This window comes from Perna viridis, chromosome 6, assembly GCF_037379345.1.
Source record: "Perna viridis isolate PV_CMFRI_1.1 ecotype Kerala chromosome 6, ASM3737934v1, whole genome shotgun sequence".
Classification (NCBI taxonomy): Eukaryota; Metazoa; Mollusca; class Bivalvia; order Mytilida; family Mytilidae; genus Perna; species Perna viridis.
The window spans coordinates 32,181,976-32,202,276 of record NC_142450.1 but is presented as its reverse complement, the minus strand read 5'-3'; the positions used below and the strand labels follow the sequence as shown (position 1 = coordinate 32,202,276).

The 20,301-nt window shown below is 32.6% G+C and overlaps 1 protein-coding gene across 1 annotated transcript; it reads right to left on the bottom strand.

The window, feature by feature from the left end:
- Window positions 1-15,891: 15,891 nt before the first annotated feature.
- Window positions 15,892-20,217, bottom strand: LOC148614580 (uncharacterized). The gene is made up of 5 exons (XM_088588760.1): window positions 20,012-20,217; window positions 19,687-19,788; window positions 18,836-18,901; window positions 17,548-17,573; window positions 15,892-17,030 (listed from the first exon to the last, which is right to left on the bottom strand). Exons 2-5 carry the CDS (start codon window positions 19,781-19,783, stop codon window positions 16,665-16,667), a joined length of 555 nt encoding a protein of 184 aa, XP_088444886.1. The 5' UTR covers window positions 19,784-19,788; window positions 20,012-20,217; the 3' UTR covers window positions 15,892-16,664.
- Window positions 20,218-20,301: the final 84 nt, after the last annotated feature.

Sequence of the window (20,301 nt, the reverse complement as noted above, 5' to 3'; positions counted from 1 at the left end):
ATAACTTTTTGTAGGTTTAAACTGGTCTGGAAATGGCATATCAGTTGACTGCTATTATTCCTTAATTTGTACATTTGTGTAATATATGCGGTTTCTTTAATTCCGTTGTAACACAGGACTCAGACCTTTTTGAACTGATTTTAGTTGTGTTTGGTTGTGTAATATTTTTTTCCACAGTAGCCAGATTGAAATGGGGGAGGGTTGTGATCACGCCAAAGTACTTTAACCAGTCGCATTTATTTTTGCACCTGTCCCAATTATGGAATTTCTAGCCTCTGTATATCTTGTTTCGTGTTTACTTTTATTTGTTTTATTGTTATTTGAGTATATATGGGAAACTCTTTCACTGTACCTGTGTATGATAATGTTTTGGGAGCAGCTGCAGGCTGCCCAGTGGTGTGAGTGTTTTCTTGTCGTTCACTGAAGACCAATGGGTAAACTTGGGCTGACATTTTCATTCCGGTGGAGTTGTTGTCTCTTCGGCATATTCACCATGCTTATTTCCATTATATTTTAGAGGTAACATTTGCGCCATATACACTCTTAAATTGTTTTAATTGAACCATAATGGGAAACCCCTTTGCGTCAGTCTATTTGTTCACGTATTTCAATTAGTAAAGGGATAACAACAAAATTACCGAACACTAATCTGACTCATGATCTAGTCAAGTCCAAAATAAATCAAACAAAATAGATATTACACCATCGTAGCAACTGGAACTGCAATTGTCCTGAATTAGTACGGGGAATTCAAACGAAATGGTGGGTTAAATCTAGGTCTGACACGCATTAAACTTCCCTCATCCATTGCTTCACGAACTTACCCGTAGTTAATCAGCGGTCAAATACAATTTACAAAAAAAAAAAAAAAAAAAAAAAAAAAAAAAAAAAAAAAAAAAAAAAAAAATCATTTTTAAGTGAAACGGACTATTTTTCAACTAAGGTCTGATACCTGAAAGTGTATTTGGTAAGAGACGATGGTAAAAAGATGAAATGATATTGCTACACAGGTATGAAAAAAAAATATGATATTAAAATTAAAATCGTCTATGTCTATGTTATCGTGGATATATTGATTTACCAAAATAAGGGTTATTGATGGACAATACATCAACAATATATCTGCATATGTAAAGAGATGAGAAGTCAAAAGTTTAGAGAGAACTAATTTCCGAAAAGCTGCGGGGTTTTAGGTTTTGAAGTAAAACTTTAGAATTTTTAAGTATCCACATATGATTAATGCCACTACTAGCTTGCTGTCTATCCTTCACTGCAAATTAAAATTAACATATAACTTGAGTATATGCACATATATGCAGTTACCAGGATTATTTGAATTTTTACTAAATAAACAGAAAATAGGAGGTAAGATGGAGGAGTGCACCAAGGTCACCATACCTTAATTAGGAGGTAAGATGGAGGTGTATACCAAGGTCACAATTAAGATGGAGGTGTATATTTAGGTCACCATTAAGATGGAGGTGTATATTTAGATCACCATTAAGATGGATGTGTATATTTAGGTCACTACATCTCAATTAGGAGGTAAGATGGAGGTATATACCAAGGTCACCATATCTTAATTAGGAGGTAAGATAGAGATGTATACCAAGGTCACCATATCTTAATTTATGTTCACTAGTTTATCTAATTTCATTTCCTATCTTTTTATTAAACTGGCTCGAATTAAGGTAAAAAGTAGTGGTGCAAATGTCAAACTAGACAATGGTTCAAACGAATATCTCCTATTAGTCATCTATTCACGATAGTGTTTATATAAATCAAGATTGCTGAGACATCGCGGGTATTTTACATAAAATTGTTATTCAGCAAAAACCGTGTTGTATCTATCTTTTCCTTTTCATATTTTTTCATTACACAAATACCAAAAATATAGACTTTCCCTTTAATATTAGTATTTTGAATCCACACATTTTGATTTTTTGACTCATTATCGTATTTATGAGGAAAAGATATTTGTGTACTTATAAAACACAATCAGTCTTTTATAAAATCTAACACTTATATTTAACTCTTATATTTGTTCTTGAAAATGGCCTCCTATTACTTATATTGTTTTCTGTTTGCTATGTGTTACGTCTACTTTTTTATGACATCTTCTTGTGCGATAATAAAAGTTACTATAGAGAATATCTATATTTGAAATTAACATCCACCATCCTTGCCTTGTACACCTTATCAAATTGCTCATCAAAAGCTACTGTGAAATATTTTTTGCCGCTATAACCTTGGTTCCTTTGATTACTCTTTCACACCACTGGGTCGATACCTCTGCTGGTGGATTTTGTTCCCGAAGGTATCATCAACCCAGTAATTTTTTAATATTAATGGTTTTAACAAGAGGAATGAAAGAAAATCTGGCTTGGACGTCGCCCAGTATAAAAAAGTCCGAATCTGACAGCAGATCGGACACCCTGTTGTCTTGTAAGTATGTGGTGTCCCCGGATGGGAATCTTAGCACTCACATCTGGTATGGAAAGTGCCCCGACCAATTCAACTAAAAGTACCCAATCAAACGTTCAGTCTGCAGACCATCTATTCCAGTACAAAAATTATCAAACCATATTCCATCACTTTAAACGATATATTTGACTAAAACGATGACAAACCACATTGTACCATATCAAAACGTGGTATTAAAAATTGCAAAACATGCAACATTCTTATAACCGACCCTTACTTCGTCAGTTCCCTTACAAACAAAGCCTTCCATACAAGAAGTCACGATTACTTAAGTTGCAAAGCAACGAACTTAATATATGGATTAGAATGCAATTTATGTGGTTTAATATATGTCGGAGAAACGCAAGAACGATTAAATAAAAGAATGTTCGGTCATCGTTCGGGAATTAACACCACCAAATTCCCGACAGTTTATCAACACTTTAATCAACAAGATCATTCAATCCTCTCCATGAAAGTTCGTATTTTAGAAAAAAATTACCATCCTACGAACAGTCCCGTTCTAAGTAAAAACTATCGTAGGGAAAGAGAGGAGTACTGGATACGCAGACTAGGTACTGCAATACCTTACGGATGCAATGACAACATCAAAAGTATAGGAAACCTTTTAAGCCAATATAACAATAGCATAAATGTGATGAAATCCAAGACGGGAAAGGAGTCATGCCCATCGCCACTATACGTCACCTACGTTACATGATGTCTCCATAGATGGTGTCCTTCCTATCATACAAAAAACCTCTTGGACTTCATCACATTAGAACCAAACTTTATTCTATACCTCTCACTCTACTACGCTCCTTTTACAAAACAAGTCTTGACACTCCTGTTTCTGATCCCACCTCATCATTATACAGACTTGTTGCCATGATTTTGGATATTGGTTTCCACAGACTCTTTAAACCAGTTTATGTGAAAAGTCAAGATGAAGAAAAACGATCATTTCTTCCACTACCGTTTGTCAACAAAGGTATAGATGCAATTAATTTGGCTAACATCCTCCATCATAAAAACGTTACCAAAAAAATTCCCCCATATTTCAAAGACAAATCCATACCAATTATTTCATATTCCTATACTTCACCCATCGCATCCAAAATTTTCAATGATAAAAGGCTATTGCAGAATCTCGAGATTGAGGACTTCAAGGCTAAACCACCTGACTGTTCTTGCAATACCTCTCCATTAAAATATGGTCCTTCTGGTCATGTCGTTACGGGAGATTGAACCATTATCGAAAACGAATCTCTGCGTAATATCCTCTCTAAAGGTCCCATGTACCGTGAACCACGCTCCATAAATTGGAATTATAACTTTAAAGTTCTTATGGATGCCGTCGAGGACTATGCAAGAAAATGGATAAAACGAGAACAAGAAGACATTTATTCTCTGTCAGAGTGGTTAAAGGCCGTGAGGTCTTTAATTTTGAAACGAATGAAAGTTTTAAGTAGGTAAATGAGTGCCAAGGCTACATCAGTTTTCTAAGACCTCGATGTTGCAAAAACATTGTCTACTATACATGACAAATATGTTATCGTACCAGCAGACAAAGCCATAAAGAACATTGTTTTTGTCTGCAAAACGTTTCACATCCAATGTTTATTATCAGAGGTAGACGTAGAAAATAATAGCAATGATAAGACCTATACTGCTACCACTCTCTCTAAAGAAGAGATTGTGGAAAACCATAAATCTGTGCTATCCTCTTTTGGTCTCTCTACCAAGGACGATGATTGTGATTTACCGTCTATTTACTGGATTCCTAAACTTCACAAGAATCCATACAAACAACGATTCATAGCTGGATCTGCAAAATGTACCACCAAACCTCTTTCAAAACTTTAACTTCTATACTCAAAACTGTCAAAGAGGGTCTGCAGTCCTACCATAACACTTGTTACTTCCGTAGTGGTAGTAATTCGATGTGGATCCTGAAAAATTCGAAAGATCTTTTGGAGACAATCAGTTCAAGACTATTATCTGAATATAATAGCATTAAAACCTGTGATTTTTCAACACTGTATACTTCTATTCCCCATACTCAGTTAAAATCCCGACTTAAAAACATTATACATTGTTGTTTTTCCAAAAAAGACGGTACACCTAAATACAAATATATAGTTCTTGGTAGAGATTCCTCATACTTTGTAAGAAATAATTTCAAATCATCTTCCGAATATACAGAGGTAGATGTTTACAAAATTCTGGAATCATATTTGTCCAGTGTGGTGGACGTGTTTTTCAACAAACGGTCGGCATTCCAATGGGAGCAAATTATGCTCCTTTACTTGCTGACCTATTCCTTCACTATTATGAGGCTGACTTTATAGCTGATCCGATCAGAAAGAAAGAATATCGTTTGGCTAGATCCTTTAATCTTAGTTTCCGCTATATAGATGACATATTACCTTTAAACAATCCTAATTTCGGGGATTTGATACATTGCATCTACCCAAAAGAACTCGAGAAAAAGATACTACAGACACTGTGAAGTCAGCCTCATATCTTGACCTACACTTAGAAATCGATGATAAAGGAAAACTATTGACCAAACTTTACGACAAACGTGATGACTTTTCATTCAGAATTGTCAACTTTCCTTTCATCTGTGGCAACATCCTTTCGGCTCCTGCGTATGGAGTGTTCATATCACAACTCATACGTTATAACTTGCCGAAACTACGCAGACTTTTTGTATCGCGCTTGAACTCTAACAGGCTTCTGGAACAGGGTTATGTTGCTACAAGATTGAAGTCATCACTACAGAAGTTTTATGGTCGTCATCATGAACTCGTGGATTGTTACGGTGTATCCATCTGCACAATGAAAACTGATTTATTCAACGGGTCATAGTTTTCCTTTCCTCGTTTGTCTACCCCGGACTTGACTTTTTATGAGCAACTCGGCGGGTGTTTCTAGGAAAGCAGAGGACGCTTACCCTACCGGTGCACCTGGTCCATGCTCCTAGTTTTTAGTATAGTCCGAATTGCTCATTTACTTTTGTTACTTTGTATGTATGTTTTTAGTTACTTAATGTTCTTTGTTGTGTATGTCTGTTTTCCATGTCTGGTCTTTGTCCCTGGATTACATTCTTTTGATTACCGCTATAACCTTGGTTCCTTTGATTACTCTTTTTAAGCTTATTTACAAGGTTTAACGAGTGACCACGTGTCTAACACTTAACGCAGGTTTTACGATTCCTACGCCGGATTCACGGTTTTTCTAACGCCGGTGTTTGTTAATTTACTGTCATTTCCTGAGAAAAATGTGGTGGCCTAAGACAATTTCTTTCATATGAATGACAATTTAGATAATATATATGGTAATATGAACATTCGGTGCTACAATGATCAAGTTAAATGCAGTTTCTTGTATTCAGTGATTAACGTGTACCGTTTTCACAATCATTCGGGAAGATCAAAAGCAAACAAAGCGAATTTCGTCACATTTCAAGTTTTTCTCACATCAAATGGTCTGTCGTGACCCTTTAATGCATATCGGGCACTCTTTTTGTCATCACTTAATCTGCAAAGTTCTCAAATTTTCCATAAATACTCTCTAATTTGCAAAAACGCGGAATTTTGTTTTAACGACGGGTGTTGCATTCTTGCAACGACGGTTGCAACGGCATTAATTTGATACCAAATTAAGGTACAAGTTATTTTTTACATTCCATGTTCCATGTTCATAATTTCATACGTTCTACAGTCCCCGCCTTCATGTACATAAAGTAGGTGTCGCTTTGCGTGGATTTTGTGGCTGCGCCTGTGCCGGAAAATATCAAATTATTTGGCGAGCTTTAGGAACAGTCAGCTCGCGACGGTTCCCCGAGCTAATCTGACTGTTTCAAAGAGAGTGAAAATAAATATATTGATTTTTTCTGCAATGCTCAGGTATTGTTTTCATCCTTCAATTTACATTTACTAAATAAAAGATGCAAAATTTTCCGAAATATTTATTATTTTTTCTCGCGGTGGTCGGCGACAGCACCTTTAAACTGGTTTCCTGTTTTTGACGTTGCTAATTGTTGAAAAGATAACAACGGTATACGGTAATATATGTGGATACTGGGCATAGGATCGCTGTAACATTCACAGGGCGAGAGCCCCAATGTTAGAGAATTTCTTTATAAAATATAAGAAACTATTGGAACAGAAGTATAAGCATTATAAAAGGCGCATGAAACATTTAACCATATATATATCTTTATTTCTCACATATCCAATGCATTACACTGGTACAGAGACAACATACAAATACAAACAAGACTATTTACAATATATACAAACAAATAACACAAAAAGGATGAGAGAGGTTCTGCAGATATCTAGCCAGGAGGGTAAACATATGAGTTTATACATCTAATCAATTTACAAAGCTTCAACAGGACTGGTTTTCGTTTGTTTGTAAAAGGTGAACAAAATTTAAGTATATTCGGTCTGTTAGTAAATGTTTTCGAAATATGTTCTCTGCGTTTATCAGAGAAATAATTACATTATAAAATGTAGTGGAATTCATCCCCAATACTGTTAGTATTACATAATAGACAAATACGGTTTTGTCGCATTACATTTTGCCATCTCCCAGTTTCGATCGGTAGCTTATGATTAGTAGTTCAAAATCTACATAAAACAATAGCATTTTTGATATCTAAAATATTGAAATATTCCTCAAATTTCAATTTGGTTCTAAATATTCGATAATTAGTAGACTTTGGAGAATTTTGAACAAGAGAATACCAATCCTGTAGAAATTGGTCAATTAATCTTTGTTTAACTATTGATTTCAACCAGTTTTTATTTATAAAATTCTGTGTTTCCAATACATAATTAAAACCACAAGTATTAAATATATTTTTCACATTTTCAATCCATTTGATTCGTACATTTTGATTTGTATTCAGACAATATAATAGATTATATAAAACACGAGAAAATTTTTTTTGTTAACTGTTTAATAATCTAGCCCAAAACATCACTGTTCTGACCTTAATATCAATGTCAATAGGATGTCGGCCTAGTTCCCCATATACCATAAAGCTGGGTGTTGATTGTTTCAAGTTCAAAAGTACTTTACAAAACTTAAAGTGAATTTTCTCTAATAGCTGATTATCACCAAACCCCCATATCTCGCAACCGTATACTAATATCGGCAAAATCATTTTATCGAATAAGTCAAGTTGAAGTTTTACAGACAAGTTATACGTCCTTCCGAATTTTAAAATTTCATACATAGCTATTAAAGCCTTGTCTGCTAGATATTTCTTATTTAGTCCAAAATTTCCAGTTTTTGTAAGTAAGACGCCAAGATAATTAAACTCCTTAACAATTTCTATTTCTATGTTATTATAGCTAACGTTAATGTTTGGTAGAATTCTACCCATACCAAATATCATGACTTTTGTTTTACCTACATTAACCTTTAATTTCCATTTAGTACAATATTCATAGAAGTAATTGAGTTGGTCTTGGAGATATGTGGGTGTCTCTGCTAATAGAACGGTATCATCAGCATATAACATAATGAAAATTTTAATTTATGTATCTAATTCATGTTCTATGTTTTCAGTAATGGTATTTAATCCAACAATATTTTTACTGATTAAATAATCTTCTAAGTCATTTAGAAAAATGGAGAATAGAAAAGGAGACAAATTTTCACCCTGTCTGACGCCATTTTCACAAGGAAAGTAATCTGATTTAAAATGATTATATGAAATACACGATTTTATACTACTATACATGCTTAGAATCACATTGTACATTTTACCATGAATATTATTAAGTAACATCTTGTAGAAAAGGCCTTCTCGCCACAAGGTATCGAAGGCCTTTTGAAAATCTATAAAAGAACAGTACAGTTTCTTTTTCTTACATTTCATAATTTCAAATAACATATACAAAGTAAATATACTGTCAAGAGTTGAATAGTTTTGACGAAATCCACATTGGTTTTCTTTTATAATACAATACTCATTTGAAAATTCATTTAGTCTATTACCCAAAACGGAATGGAAAAGTTTTCCAAGACAACTAACAATAGTGATTGGTCTGATCACCCTTAATTTTATAAATAGGTTTTATGGTTCCAATAACCCAACTGTTTGGGATCAGTCCTGTGTCAAATATAATATTGAAAAGTTTTTCATATATTCCAATAAACTGGTCCGATGTGGATTTAATATATTCATTAACAATGTGGTCTTCTCCACAAGCCTTGTCATTTTTAAATTTTCTAATACATTTGTAAATTTCGTCTCGGAATTAAGGTCGTTATTAAAACGATCTAAATCAGGATTATCGATATCGGGTTATTCATCTCTGTCATCATATTGAGGAGCGGTATTCAAATTTTTGAAGAATTCATAAAGTTTTGAAATTGGTTGACATTTCTTTTTAGAATTTTTCAAAAACCTCCAGAATTCTTTCGAATTGTTAGACTTCATATCATTAATATTTTTCGATAAATTTTTACAATACAACTTATATTTTTCATCCAGAGTCTTTTTATAACGTGCTTCTGCTTGTTTCATATTATTATAATTACTACGAGACCTATTAGTCTTAAATTTTCTCTTAAGTTTACGAAAATTCTTACGGGTAAATTTACACGTCGAACCATGGTTTATTATCCCTCTTATGTTTTTCTTGGGTACTTTTACTACTTCTTATGGGTGTTTTACCAAAAGTAACCTTTCCAGATGAGATAAAAATACCACATAACTCATCTAACAAAGCATCAACTGACATTTGATTTATTACATCTACATTATCATTCACTACACTTAGATTTGATTCTAATTCTCTTACTTTTACACTATCAATATTGTTGAAAAATTCTCCACACTTCAAAGGGTCCCATTTTTGTATTTTAAAAACATCCTTGACTGCAGCATTACCAATATTTTCATGATCTATCATTTGTATAGAGCCATTTTCACCAAGGAGAGACAAAGAAAGAGGCGAATGAACGTCCGACAGTAATTTACTAGACTCCAGTATATCAAAATATACAATTGATCTAAATAAATGTGCAGAACTTATACAATAATCTACTACGCTAGATTCTCTACAATTAAATTTCCCAATATCTTTATCACCGCCTACTTTACCGTTAACAATAAACAATTTATTACTCTTACATAGATTTAGCAAAAGGCCACCGTACCGGTTTTTGCCACTGTCCATACTCTTTCTGTGTACAGGGATCGACAAAGATTTTAATATATCTATATCATTATCAGAAAATTCTGTAATATTATTATCCCCGTGCTCTCTTTCATTTAATTCGACAAAATCAGCGTCTGTACATGTTCTAGCATTAAAATCCCCTAAAAGGCAGAAATATTCCGTAGAGTTTTGAAAGGATAGATACTCTCTTTCAATTTCAGTAAAAGCTTCATCAGAAGTGTATTTGGTGTATTCTGGGGGTATATAAACAACTATTACCGGTTGATCTAACTGAAATAATTTACCATCACACTTAAACCAGAGTACAAATTTACAGTCAGTGTTTTTAAATTCTATCAAATTAGACAGCTCATTCTTGTAACCAACCATAATACCACCAGACCGCCTATTTGAAATATTTTTCCTATTTTTCATTTTGAATTGATACCCAGAAATCTATTGAGTCAAGGTTTTAGTTTCTAATAAACAAATAATATCGTGTTTTCGTATCATATTACCAAATTCCGGATAGTTAAGTCTGGTCCTAATACCACAGCAGTTCAGACATACAATATTTACAGGATCTAAACTCAAATTTCTATTAAAAGGTCTATCCACACTACTACTAATACATGTACTATCAATAACACTATTACATTCAGTACAATTAGACATAATTAAAACTAAATTAACAATTTCGTGACTTGTGTCCTCCACAGGTTCTATGTTATTACTATTGAGATTACTAACATAAAATCCATATGTAACATTATAATATTCACATACTTCATTTCATTTAATTCCACACACAAATATTGATCATTCACATTGTCATACTTATTTTAAATAATATTTCCAAGTTTCTGTTTCCCCCAAGGCGGTCCTAGTAACTATTTGTTCCACTAGTCTGAGGTGAAGAGTCCGAACTTGGTCTTTGTCTTTTGAAAAGCCTCTCATGTTCTCTCGGTGTTTTTAATAATGTATCACGGTAGCTAATTGTCCGCTGTGGAGTAGTGTTTGTTCTTTCATCTGGTGGATGGTACAACTTGTCGTCAATGATGAGTTTATCTCTTACAAGTACAGTTTGTTTACCGTTTCGTCTTGCTTATTTCTGCACAGAATAAAGCTTTTTACGTCTATTCTCTATGACTAACGGGCATTGTTCGTGAATACCAAATGGCGATCCTTTTAACCAAGTAGCGTTATCCAGTACCAGCCTCAGATCCTTGTGATAAAGGAACCTTGCAACAATTGGTCTTGGTCTGTTATTCACCCGCTTGCCGAACCTGTGCACGTTCCCAAACTTAATATGATGGCTTATACCTAGCTGCTCATGTATAAATCGGCGAAGTTTCTGTTCGACATTTTCTATATTTTGCTCTGCCAAGTTACTTAACACTAGATTGTTTTTCATAGAACGACACTGTAAATCAAGGACAGTATCTTCTAGCTTTTCAATAGATGACTTTAGGGTTTGTAATTCTAAGGATTCAGTAACTGGCTGAACAACTGGCTGAACAATTGGAGTATGTTCTAGCTTTTGTACTCTGTTGTCTAGGTGAATAATGTTTCTTGTATTTGTTTTAATTTGCTTATCTGCTTTGTCAAATAGATTACTAACTCCCTGGCAACTCGTCTCACATTCAGATACTTTGGTTTTTATTTCACTTGTTTGTTTTTCTAATTCTGTAACCCTAGAAGACACAGACAATATAGACTGTTTTAGCTCTTCAACACTTTTATCTAAGTTAGATTCCATTCTTTTCATGTTAGATTCAATGTTTGTAACTATCTGTAGTATCATGTTAAGAATGGCATTGGAACTTGGATTGTCATCATGTGTCGCCTCCACAATTTTACGACTTTCCGCTATGAGAGTGGACGTTTCATTCAAAGACATTGCTGGTTTCTGATTGGTCAACACTAAGGGTCAGTGGGTTATATTTACTATGTATTTACTATGTAACAGCTGTAATTACTACGGGTCCAAAGTCCAAGTTAATCAATCGTGTCGTGAACTGTTTTCAATATTGTAAATACTGTCAATAGCCAAAGGGAATGTTCAGACCTGGTCACAATGAATATAAACAGTTCTTTGTATTAAAATACATTTGAGAATGGACGAAGGAGTTACAAAAATGAAGATTTTTTCAGCTCAATACGTAATACAGATAATAATATTTACAGATGCGAAATGTCAAAGCATAATCCAAAATTGAACTATCCGAAAGCCTTAAATTTCATCGGAAGAAAATAACACTTCATTTTGTCTCTATCACGTGACCTCTCTCTATAGCAGAACATTTATATCACAAAAATAAAGATATAAGCTACTGTATAAAATGACGAATGATCACGATAACACATTTTTTATAAGCGTTCCTTCTAAGTTTTTATTGGACAAACCGTTCATTATACACGGACATTTTTTTTTCGTTAAATGTTTCAAAGAGAAATCAAGGGAACCAAGATTAAAAAAAAAGTCTTGCGTAGTCGGCAAGCTCTCTGGCATAACGTATGAGTTTTGATATGAAAACTCCATATGCAGATGCTGAAGGGATGTTGCCACAGATGAAAGGAAAGTGGACAATTAATAGTAGTTTGAACAGGGTGTCTATTCTGACTGTATCATTTTCACAAAATGTTCATGTATGATAAATTAAAATAATGATTATCACTTATAAAATAAACTAAATTACTTTAATTTTACGTAACACAAATAATTACAATGGTATGACAATGTTAATAATAAATATAAAATAATTGAACTATACATAGCGAATTTTTAAATGCATAATTATTTGTTGCTATATATTTTCTAAATTTTCCTTGGGGTGGTTGAATTTGGCAAGAGGAATGGCATAATATATTATTATAGAGTATACATGTAACAGAAATCAATGCGTTTCATTTTGTCCCTATATACCCTATCAAACTGTTCGTTAAACGCAACTGTAAAGTGATTTTTCCAGCCTCCAACTTCACCTGCAAAATAAAACTAAATTTTACTTAGGGCTATTATGACTACCCGTGATCATCATTATCATAAATTCAATATCATAAATGTCAATCATTGAATATCAGCATCATACATTATAGTCATATCATTTTAATGTCATTATATGATAAAAGAATATCATAACAATTGAAGTAAATAAAAAAAACGTTACTGGCAGCGAGGAACACAAAATAAGTTTTATCAGGTATGTAAGCGCATTATCAAGAAAAAAATGCCAATCCAAGATTTCAGGTTAGGAGCGATAATATGATTAGAATGCCGAACGACGAAAGGCAAGAAAATTTTGGAGTTTGGAGATGAATTAGAGAAAGTCAGGATTCATGCAAAATTATAAGAAATTCCCCCATTTTTTTGGGAGGGGGTACACCCGTCCTTGGATCCGCTCCTGTTAACTGCATGAACAATAATATACTTCAAAGGACTATTATAACATTACTTTTGCTGCGATTTATTCTAAAACTCGAAATTCAAAAGGTAGCATGCGTATACATAATAAGTTATACCTAGTCACAATAAGTGTACATATATCATGCTGTGTAAATAAAATAATTAGGTCTGCACTAAGTTTTAAGGAAATAATGCGCATGCATACGCATTAATAGATTGCTATATACGTAGAAAAGGTTCAAGATCATTAATAGTTGTATGGTAATTCAGACCGTGATCCCATTAATATAATAAAATCTGTATTAGCGACCACCTCCCCCAGAACGACATCATGATTCATTTTCTTTTTGAACATTTAAGAAAACGTATTATGGTCAGCTGAATATGATTAGGAATGTGTAGTATAAAAAAATTATCTGGTTTCCCATGCTTGATTGATATAATTCAAAAAAAGTTGTATTCATGCAAACTGAGCAACTGAAATTTAAAACTTTATTCTTCAACTTCAACTCAAAATAATTAAGAAAGTAGACGTAGGGATAGGAAGGTAATCCGAATGGAAAGGTTTTCTGTCACTCAAAAGTTCGAATGACGCTTAATATCCAAGCTTCAAAGTGATGCTGATGAAAAAGGAAACAACGAATAATAATAATAATGAAGTATTAAATATTTCAAATGTATACATTGAGGAAAATATCTTTCATTAGGTGGTAAAATGTTAAAAAAATAATGCCATCTACTCCATACAAGGATTCCTTATGATAAAATTTTCAAATTGAAAAACGAAACATAAACTAGCTATAATGAATGGGATAGTACGGCTAAGCAATAGACAGTCAGTTTTATAATATCCTAACCTTTCAGAGTTTAAAAAAGTAACTATTTCATAATTCCTCATGGTATTTGAAACTTTCTACTTTCACTATTTAGCTGTGTTTAGCATATTATTTTATACAGCATATAACTGTCTTCATAACATAAATTCGTCCAATCATGCAGAAAATGAATATTTGTGTAATAATACTTTGCATCAACCCATGCTCTTTATTCAATATAATTCATCATAATTAGATAACTTATTAGGTAAACTTTAGATTGAATACTTGCTTGTTTTACTGATAAGGAATTGTACCAATGCTGTACTTCATGATCATTTAATCATGACCAAAAAATTAGTGAATATTTCTTTTGTTTATGGTTTTAAACGGTGAAATTTTCTTTAAAATTGTCAGAAAATGTACTACAATTAGTGTAATATTATGTACAAATTTTAGAAAAAATTGAATTTTGGGTAAATCTTAGGAAACGTCAGGTCTACTACATTAAAACAGCCTTTTGGGTGAAGGTTAAGTTATCACGTTCGACTCATTTAATTAATTGCTAAATTATACAAAGCGGGATATACTCCGCTATTCCGTAATACAATACAATACAATATATATGTATACTGAACAGACCTAAACAGAATGTTTTCATCACGAAATGCTACTGCTAATTTCATAGTACTGAAGTCAGATTTCGAGGCTATTTCTTGGAAAGGGTTTGATCGTCCTGTAGATTGAGAAATCTTGCCAGTTTGGTAATTTCTTTCACTGGATCCTACAAATAAACTGTCTATTCTACGGGTCAAACATTTTTTATGTAGGTTTAGACTACGCAGATTTTACATAATAACAAATCTGTTAATAAATCATGTTCGAGTAATAAATCATAGTGTCAATTAACATTGTGATAGCCTTTTCGCATTATTTATATGGGTAAACTTGCGTGTCACTAAAGGTCGTGTAACTATATGGACGAAATACCCTGATTATTTGTCTACCCACTTCAACAACCATTTGATCTTATTCTAATGTATTATTTTGTTTTGTTACTGAATAAGACAACATAAGCACATAATCTATTAAAAAAAAAAGAACTAATACAGACATATAAGTAAGGACAACGACGTGTATTTAAATATGCAATCAAATTGTTCATTCATTTTTTTTAAACTTGAATAATAATACAGTACAAGCTTTCGTACCCTTCATGAATGAGTTGCAATATACTGAACTTTGATATACTTCACTTGTACTCTTCAAATGTGAATAGAGGAAAACAAGGAAATGAAGTTACATATTTTAGAATGAATAATCCTCTGAGCTAATTACATTTTTAAGAGCTCAACATACGCGTTTCAGTTCATTTAATTGTGCCATGACGGGTAACTCTTTTGCCCTGGTCTAATCATACATGTATTTCAATTAATATGTACCTTGAGTATATGCAAAATTGTGAGGTACGTAGATGCAAGGATTAACTAAATAAATTCTAATAGATTCTACTGTATTTGAGTGTCATTTACAGACTTACCTCCCTTAATTTGGAAATCTACAATGCATTCTATATAATTTATCTTCTAAGAGCATGAGGTATATGAAAAACCGACTGTTCATTTCTGTTTACTATGGCATTTCAAACAAAATATCAAAAATAAAAATATGTAGGCTTTTCACTCAAGAATCACCTTTTTCATGATTCTTAGCCGGAGTACTACTTAAAACTAAAACAATTAACCCCTGATCACCTTCTTCCATGATTTTGTAGAGCGAACAAAATATAGAGTAATGAAACGACGCAATGAAAATATTGATATTCGTTTTTACTTATGATTTTACATGCACTAATTTGGCCTATGTAGTAGTACTGAAAAAAATAATAATGCATTATGACTTGTCATCGGCAATTAATATCAATAAATAAGTGCTGAAGAATAAGAGCCAGGCGTGCACACGTGGGTAGAAATATCCCTAAACTAGTTATAATAGAAATGACAGGCGAAGAAATAAACAAATTATGACATTTATTTATTTTGTGTTTCTGTATTCAAATTTCAATATATCTAGATGTCTTTGTGATTGTTTATTTGCCACTGTATCGCCTCAGTCCACTATTTTGTTTATCAGTTGCAGATTCAGAATCATCTCCACAAATATCATAATTCCGAAAAAAAACATTGTCATTGTCGTCGTCTGTACTTGAGTAATTGTGGCTACATGTGAAGTTCTATTCTTCGTTCAAATATCGAGGTTTATCAGGAAGGTGAGGATGCATTGACGGCCAGAAGATCTGAGGTCTGTCGCTTCTGGCAATTGACAATAAAACTTCACTACAACTGTCCTTACTACAGTAATGGCTAACCAGAGCTGTCATATGTTCACTACGATCACAAACAACATGTATTTTCCAATTTGTTTGTTGAGCATTTGACTTTACAATACTGTTCATTTTTTGTCTTCGGCTAGGGTGACAAGGAGTATCCACTAACTCATCTATTGATGTTTTATTATCATCATCTTTGAATTTGAATAACTTCGATGCGGATTCTCTATTTTGTGGATTTACAATTTTGCTGGTCCCAGAACTTTTCTTTTGTACAATGTCGGCAAAAGCATTTTCATTGGGTATTTTATTCTGAAAAATGTTCCTAGACTTATCCTGACTATTTTCCAAAAACTTTTCATTTTGTCGGTTATTATTTGCCGTCTCAAACGCTTCAGGTTCCTTGTATGTCTTTATACTAAATTGTTTCAACAATTTAAGCAAGTCCAAGAGACTAATCACTAGTTCTTTTTTATCCACGTCGTTATTTTGCAGTTCTTTGGATATGACCCATGCGACTCTCTGTCGATTGAGTGAAGAATTTCTATCAGCAACTTCCCACCTCTACTAGTGAACAGTAGAACATCTACTCTATTTGATCTAAAGGTTGAATATAAATTGCTACCTTGAAAAATCTGTTCGGATTTAATCGTTGCTATATAGGCAGTCGAAGTGTAAAGTTTCCCTTTATAGTGGAAGAGGACAAGCGTCCCGTAGCAACCTTCACTTTTATCATCCTCCACTAAAAACCTTTCAAACCACGCAGTTTGATCCCCTATTTGTATTGCCATTCTTTCAAATGGCCTGATCCCGATCAAAGGTACCGTCTGTAAGATCAAAAAGAGTTAATTTGTTATTTGATAAATTCATGTGGGAAAGCAGTGTCAGCCGCTATCTCACGGTTACAACTTATATATATTTATTTATATGAATTAATACAAATCTGAGAAGTCTTGAGCACACATGTCAATACATGTCAATTAACCTCCAATCTAAAAGTATATTTGTACTTATAACGTTCTCCTTTATTAGTGTTGACCATCATTTGTCTATAAACCGGAAGAACTTTTCAAAATAATGTGAAGAAAAATACACTTTTTGAAATTATTTGACTAATATGGCATCTTAGTAAATTACTTGTTTATGTTTAACCAAGTACCAGTTTTCAAACTCATGAAAAATAGTAATTGTATAAGATACCTGAGATGTTCATTTAATTTAATTAATCAGATTGTTTTCATCAATAGGTTAGAAGACTTTCGAGTTTTACAGTGAATCATAAAATGTTTGAAATGCTCATTTCAATAATATGTCAGTCTTCTAAGGTAGCAATGTAATAATTACCTGTTGAATTTCTTCATTATTTAAATCTGTAAAAGAAAAATAAATACATCAAGGAAACAATTATTATACGAAACCAACTTGATACGACAAACTTCAGATTTCGAGGTTTAAGGAACAATAAGAGGATATTTTTTTTAAGTTTCAGTTTCTGATTTATTTATTATCATTATACCTTGTGATTATGTGTTTTCAAAAAAAAAAAAAGAAAAAAAAAAAAAAAAAAAAAAAAAATTGTCGGTCTTTGATCGATGCGTTGTCATTCCCCGTATTTATGCATCCAAACATTGATACGTCATCATAATGTGATTACGTCAAAAACTATTTCCGCCAATTCTCTGTTAAAAGCATTCCAACATCAAAGGTGATTGTTTTTTAAACTATGGGGGATAATGGATGCTGTTAAATCTTGACGCACTTGTCAACAGGTTTTAAACTATAGGTTGCACTATACAGTAACATTTAAAACTTACAATTAAAAGTTAAAATTTGGTGGATATATTGTTTAAATGTAGTTTAGCATTCATACATAGACAGATGTAATATATGTGATGATGAACAAGTGTAATGTAAATGAAGAATTCTATCCGGAACGTTTCACTCCCATGCCGTATTAGGTTCTTTCCTCAGCATCAGATAGCTGATGTTCAAAATACCTTATTTCGCACGAACTTTTGGAACTAAAATTGCGAATAAATGAATCGAAAAGGGTGTTATTATTTTTACTTCTTTTCCACCTACTCCATGCATATTTTCATCCTGTGCTAATGTCTAAGTGCCTGGTATTTTATAAAACCTAGTATTTGGCTGTTACTTTTGGAAAGGCCCCCCTAATTTGTACTTAAATTCAGTAATATTTTTTCAGTATGTTACCATGGCTACTGGATTTTATAACAATAATCACTACATTACTTATAAATGACTTGAACCTTCACACACCACGGATTACAAAAATATGTACTTTAATATGACAAAACACTTGAAATTTCTGTGCGGACTGCCTCAAAACAGCTTTACTTCAACGAAATGAGACCAAATATTCAGAATTGACCTAACCGTATAGTACTAACATAATAATATTTTTCGTTTAGAAGTCGAAACAGGATAATGATATGTATAGTACATGTTTTTGTGTATAATATTTTTGAATCATTTTCACCAAATTGAATCATACATATCTCGAATGTTTTAACGAAAATTTTAAAATTTTTCAAATTTAAATTATGTATTATATATTAAGAAAACAATTGTTAAAGTTGTATTTTAATGCAGATAACAAAAAATGTCTTACCTTGCTGTAATATATTGGTATTATTGTGACATTCATGATAAACATCTCTGATTGCTTCATCAGTCACTGTTAACAGTTTTGAAATGTATCAGTTACTTTAAACAACTTTGCATGTTTTGGTGCATTTTCGTTAATAATCAGTTTATATAAATTGGCTGATGCTATACAAGTACAGCAACGATAAAACAGTGATTTAGTCTCAAGTACCAATGCAAAAGACAACGTTATTAAACACCTTCGAAAACAACCTACCTATAATTATTGAATTAAAATCAAGGGGAAAAATAGTTACTGGACCACAAAGTTTGAAAATGGACCAGTGCAGCGATAGGGAAATCGTCCTACAATACGACCAGTGCCATCAAACACTGTTTAAAGTGATATTATTTTTCTCCTACACTCTTATTAATAATTTGACTGCTGAAATTGTTCACTGTTTCGTTTAATAATTTAGTGTCCTAGGATATAGGAAGTACATATTAGCAAAAATGTTATTGATGAAAAAAAATCTATTTTTTCTCCAAAATCACCTTCAATTCAGAAGAATTATACTTACAGATAAAATGGTTGCTTACTGATAACTTGTAAGGTCTCTCGGGAAGACTATGAAAGTTTCATATCTGTTTTATATAACTAAAAAAAAAAAAAAAAAAAAAAAAAAAAAAACACGTTTTCGTTGAAAGGTTAAGTTATTTTCTATAAACTAAAAAAAACAAAGACCGATATTCTTTTCTTAGGTTGTATTTTACCCGTTGTTACTTTTTAAGTATACTGTTTTTCTTTGTAGAATATCATTCTTATTGTTATTGTCTATCTCTAATTAAAAATAAACTATAATACAAACTACATACCACTTTGACACAGCTTGTATTTTTGTTTAGCTTTACCAGTCGGCGTGTTACTGCTAACCTCATTGTCTGTTGGCATTTCAAAAAACGAATGTTTCATATAATCTGAAAAAAAACGTGTATTGATACTTCTGTTAACACGTCTAACATTCAATTTAAAGCTATATTATATATGTATATATGGATATTCTTTCAGGTTTGAGAAAATTTCCTTGAGGTGACGTCTTCTTATTTTGATTTGGTCACATTTGACATTGAAAATTTTCAAGTTGACATAAGTATGACCTGTCAAGGTCATGTCTGCGGAAATAATTCCTAGACATTATACCTTTTCCTTTAGTTTCTGTGCTGCTTAGGTGGACCTCTAATTCAGTTATGTTTTCAGTGTGATAAAAATGTAGTAGTTCGGCATTCTTTGGAGGAATTATTTCGACGGTGACCTTTCCTTTGTCAGCTGCTAAATAGAAATTCTTTTTATCAAGTCCCAAATTAATGTCATCTAGTGCAATAATAATGATCACGATAAAGAAATGCAATTGCAATGACTTCTTATGAATCTTGATGGCTTTCAGGTGGTATTTTGATACAGAAATAGTCTAAATTTTTTGCCTAATGTTG

What these genes read in the sequence shown, in the direction of transcription:
- LOC148614580 (XM_088588760.1), bottom strand. Translation starts at nt 19,783, where the DNA reads ATGAAACATTCGTTTTTTGAAATGCCAACAGACAATGAGGTTAGCAGT. An exon ending in ATACAAGCTGTGTCAAAGTG is followed by an intron (nt 18,902 to 19,686) that starts GTATGTAGTTTG and finishes AACTGTTAACAG; the next exon opens with TGACTGATGAAGCAATCAGA. An exon ending in TACCAATATATTACAGCAAG is followed by an intron (nt 17,574 to 18,835) that starts GTAAGACATTTT and finishes TTTCTTTTACAG; the next exon opens with ATTTAAATAATGAAGAAATT.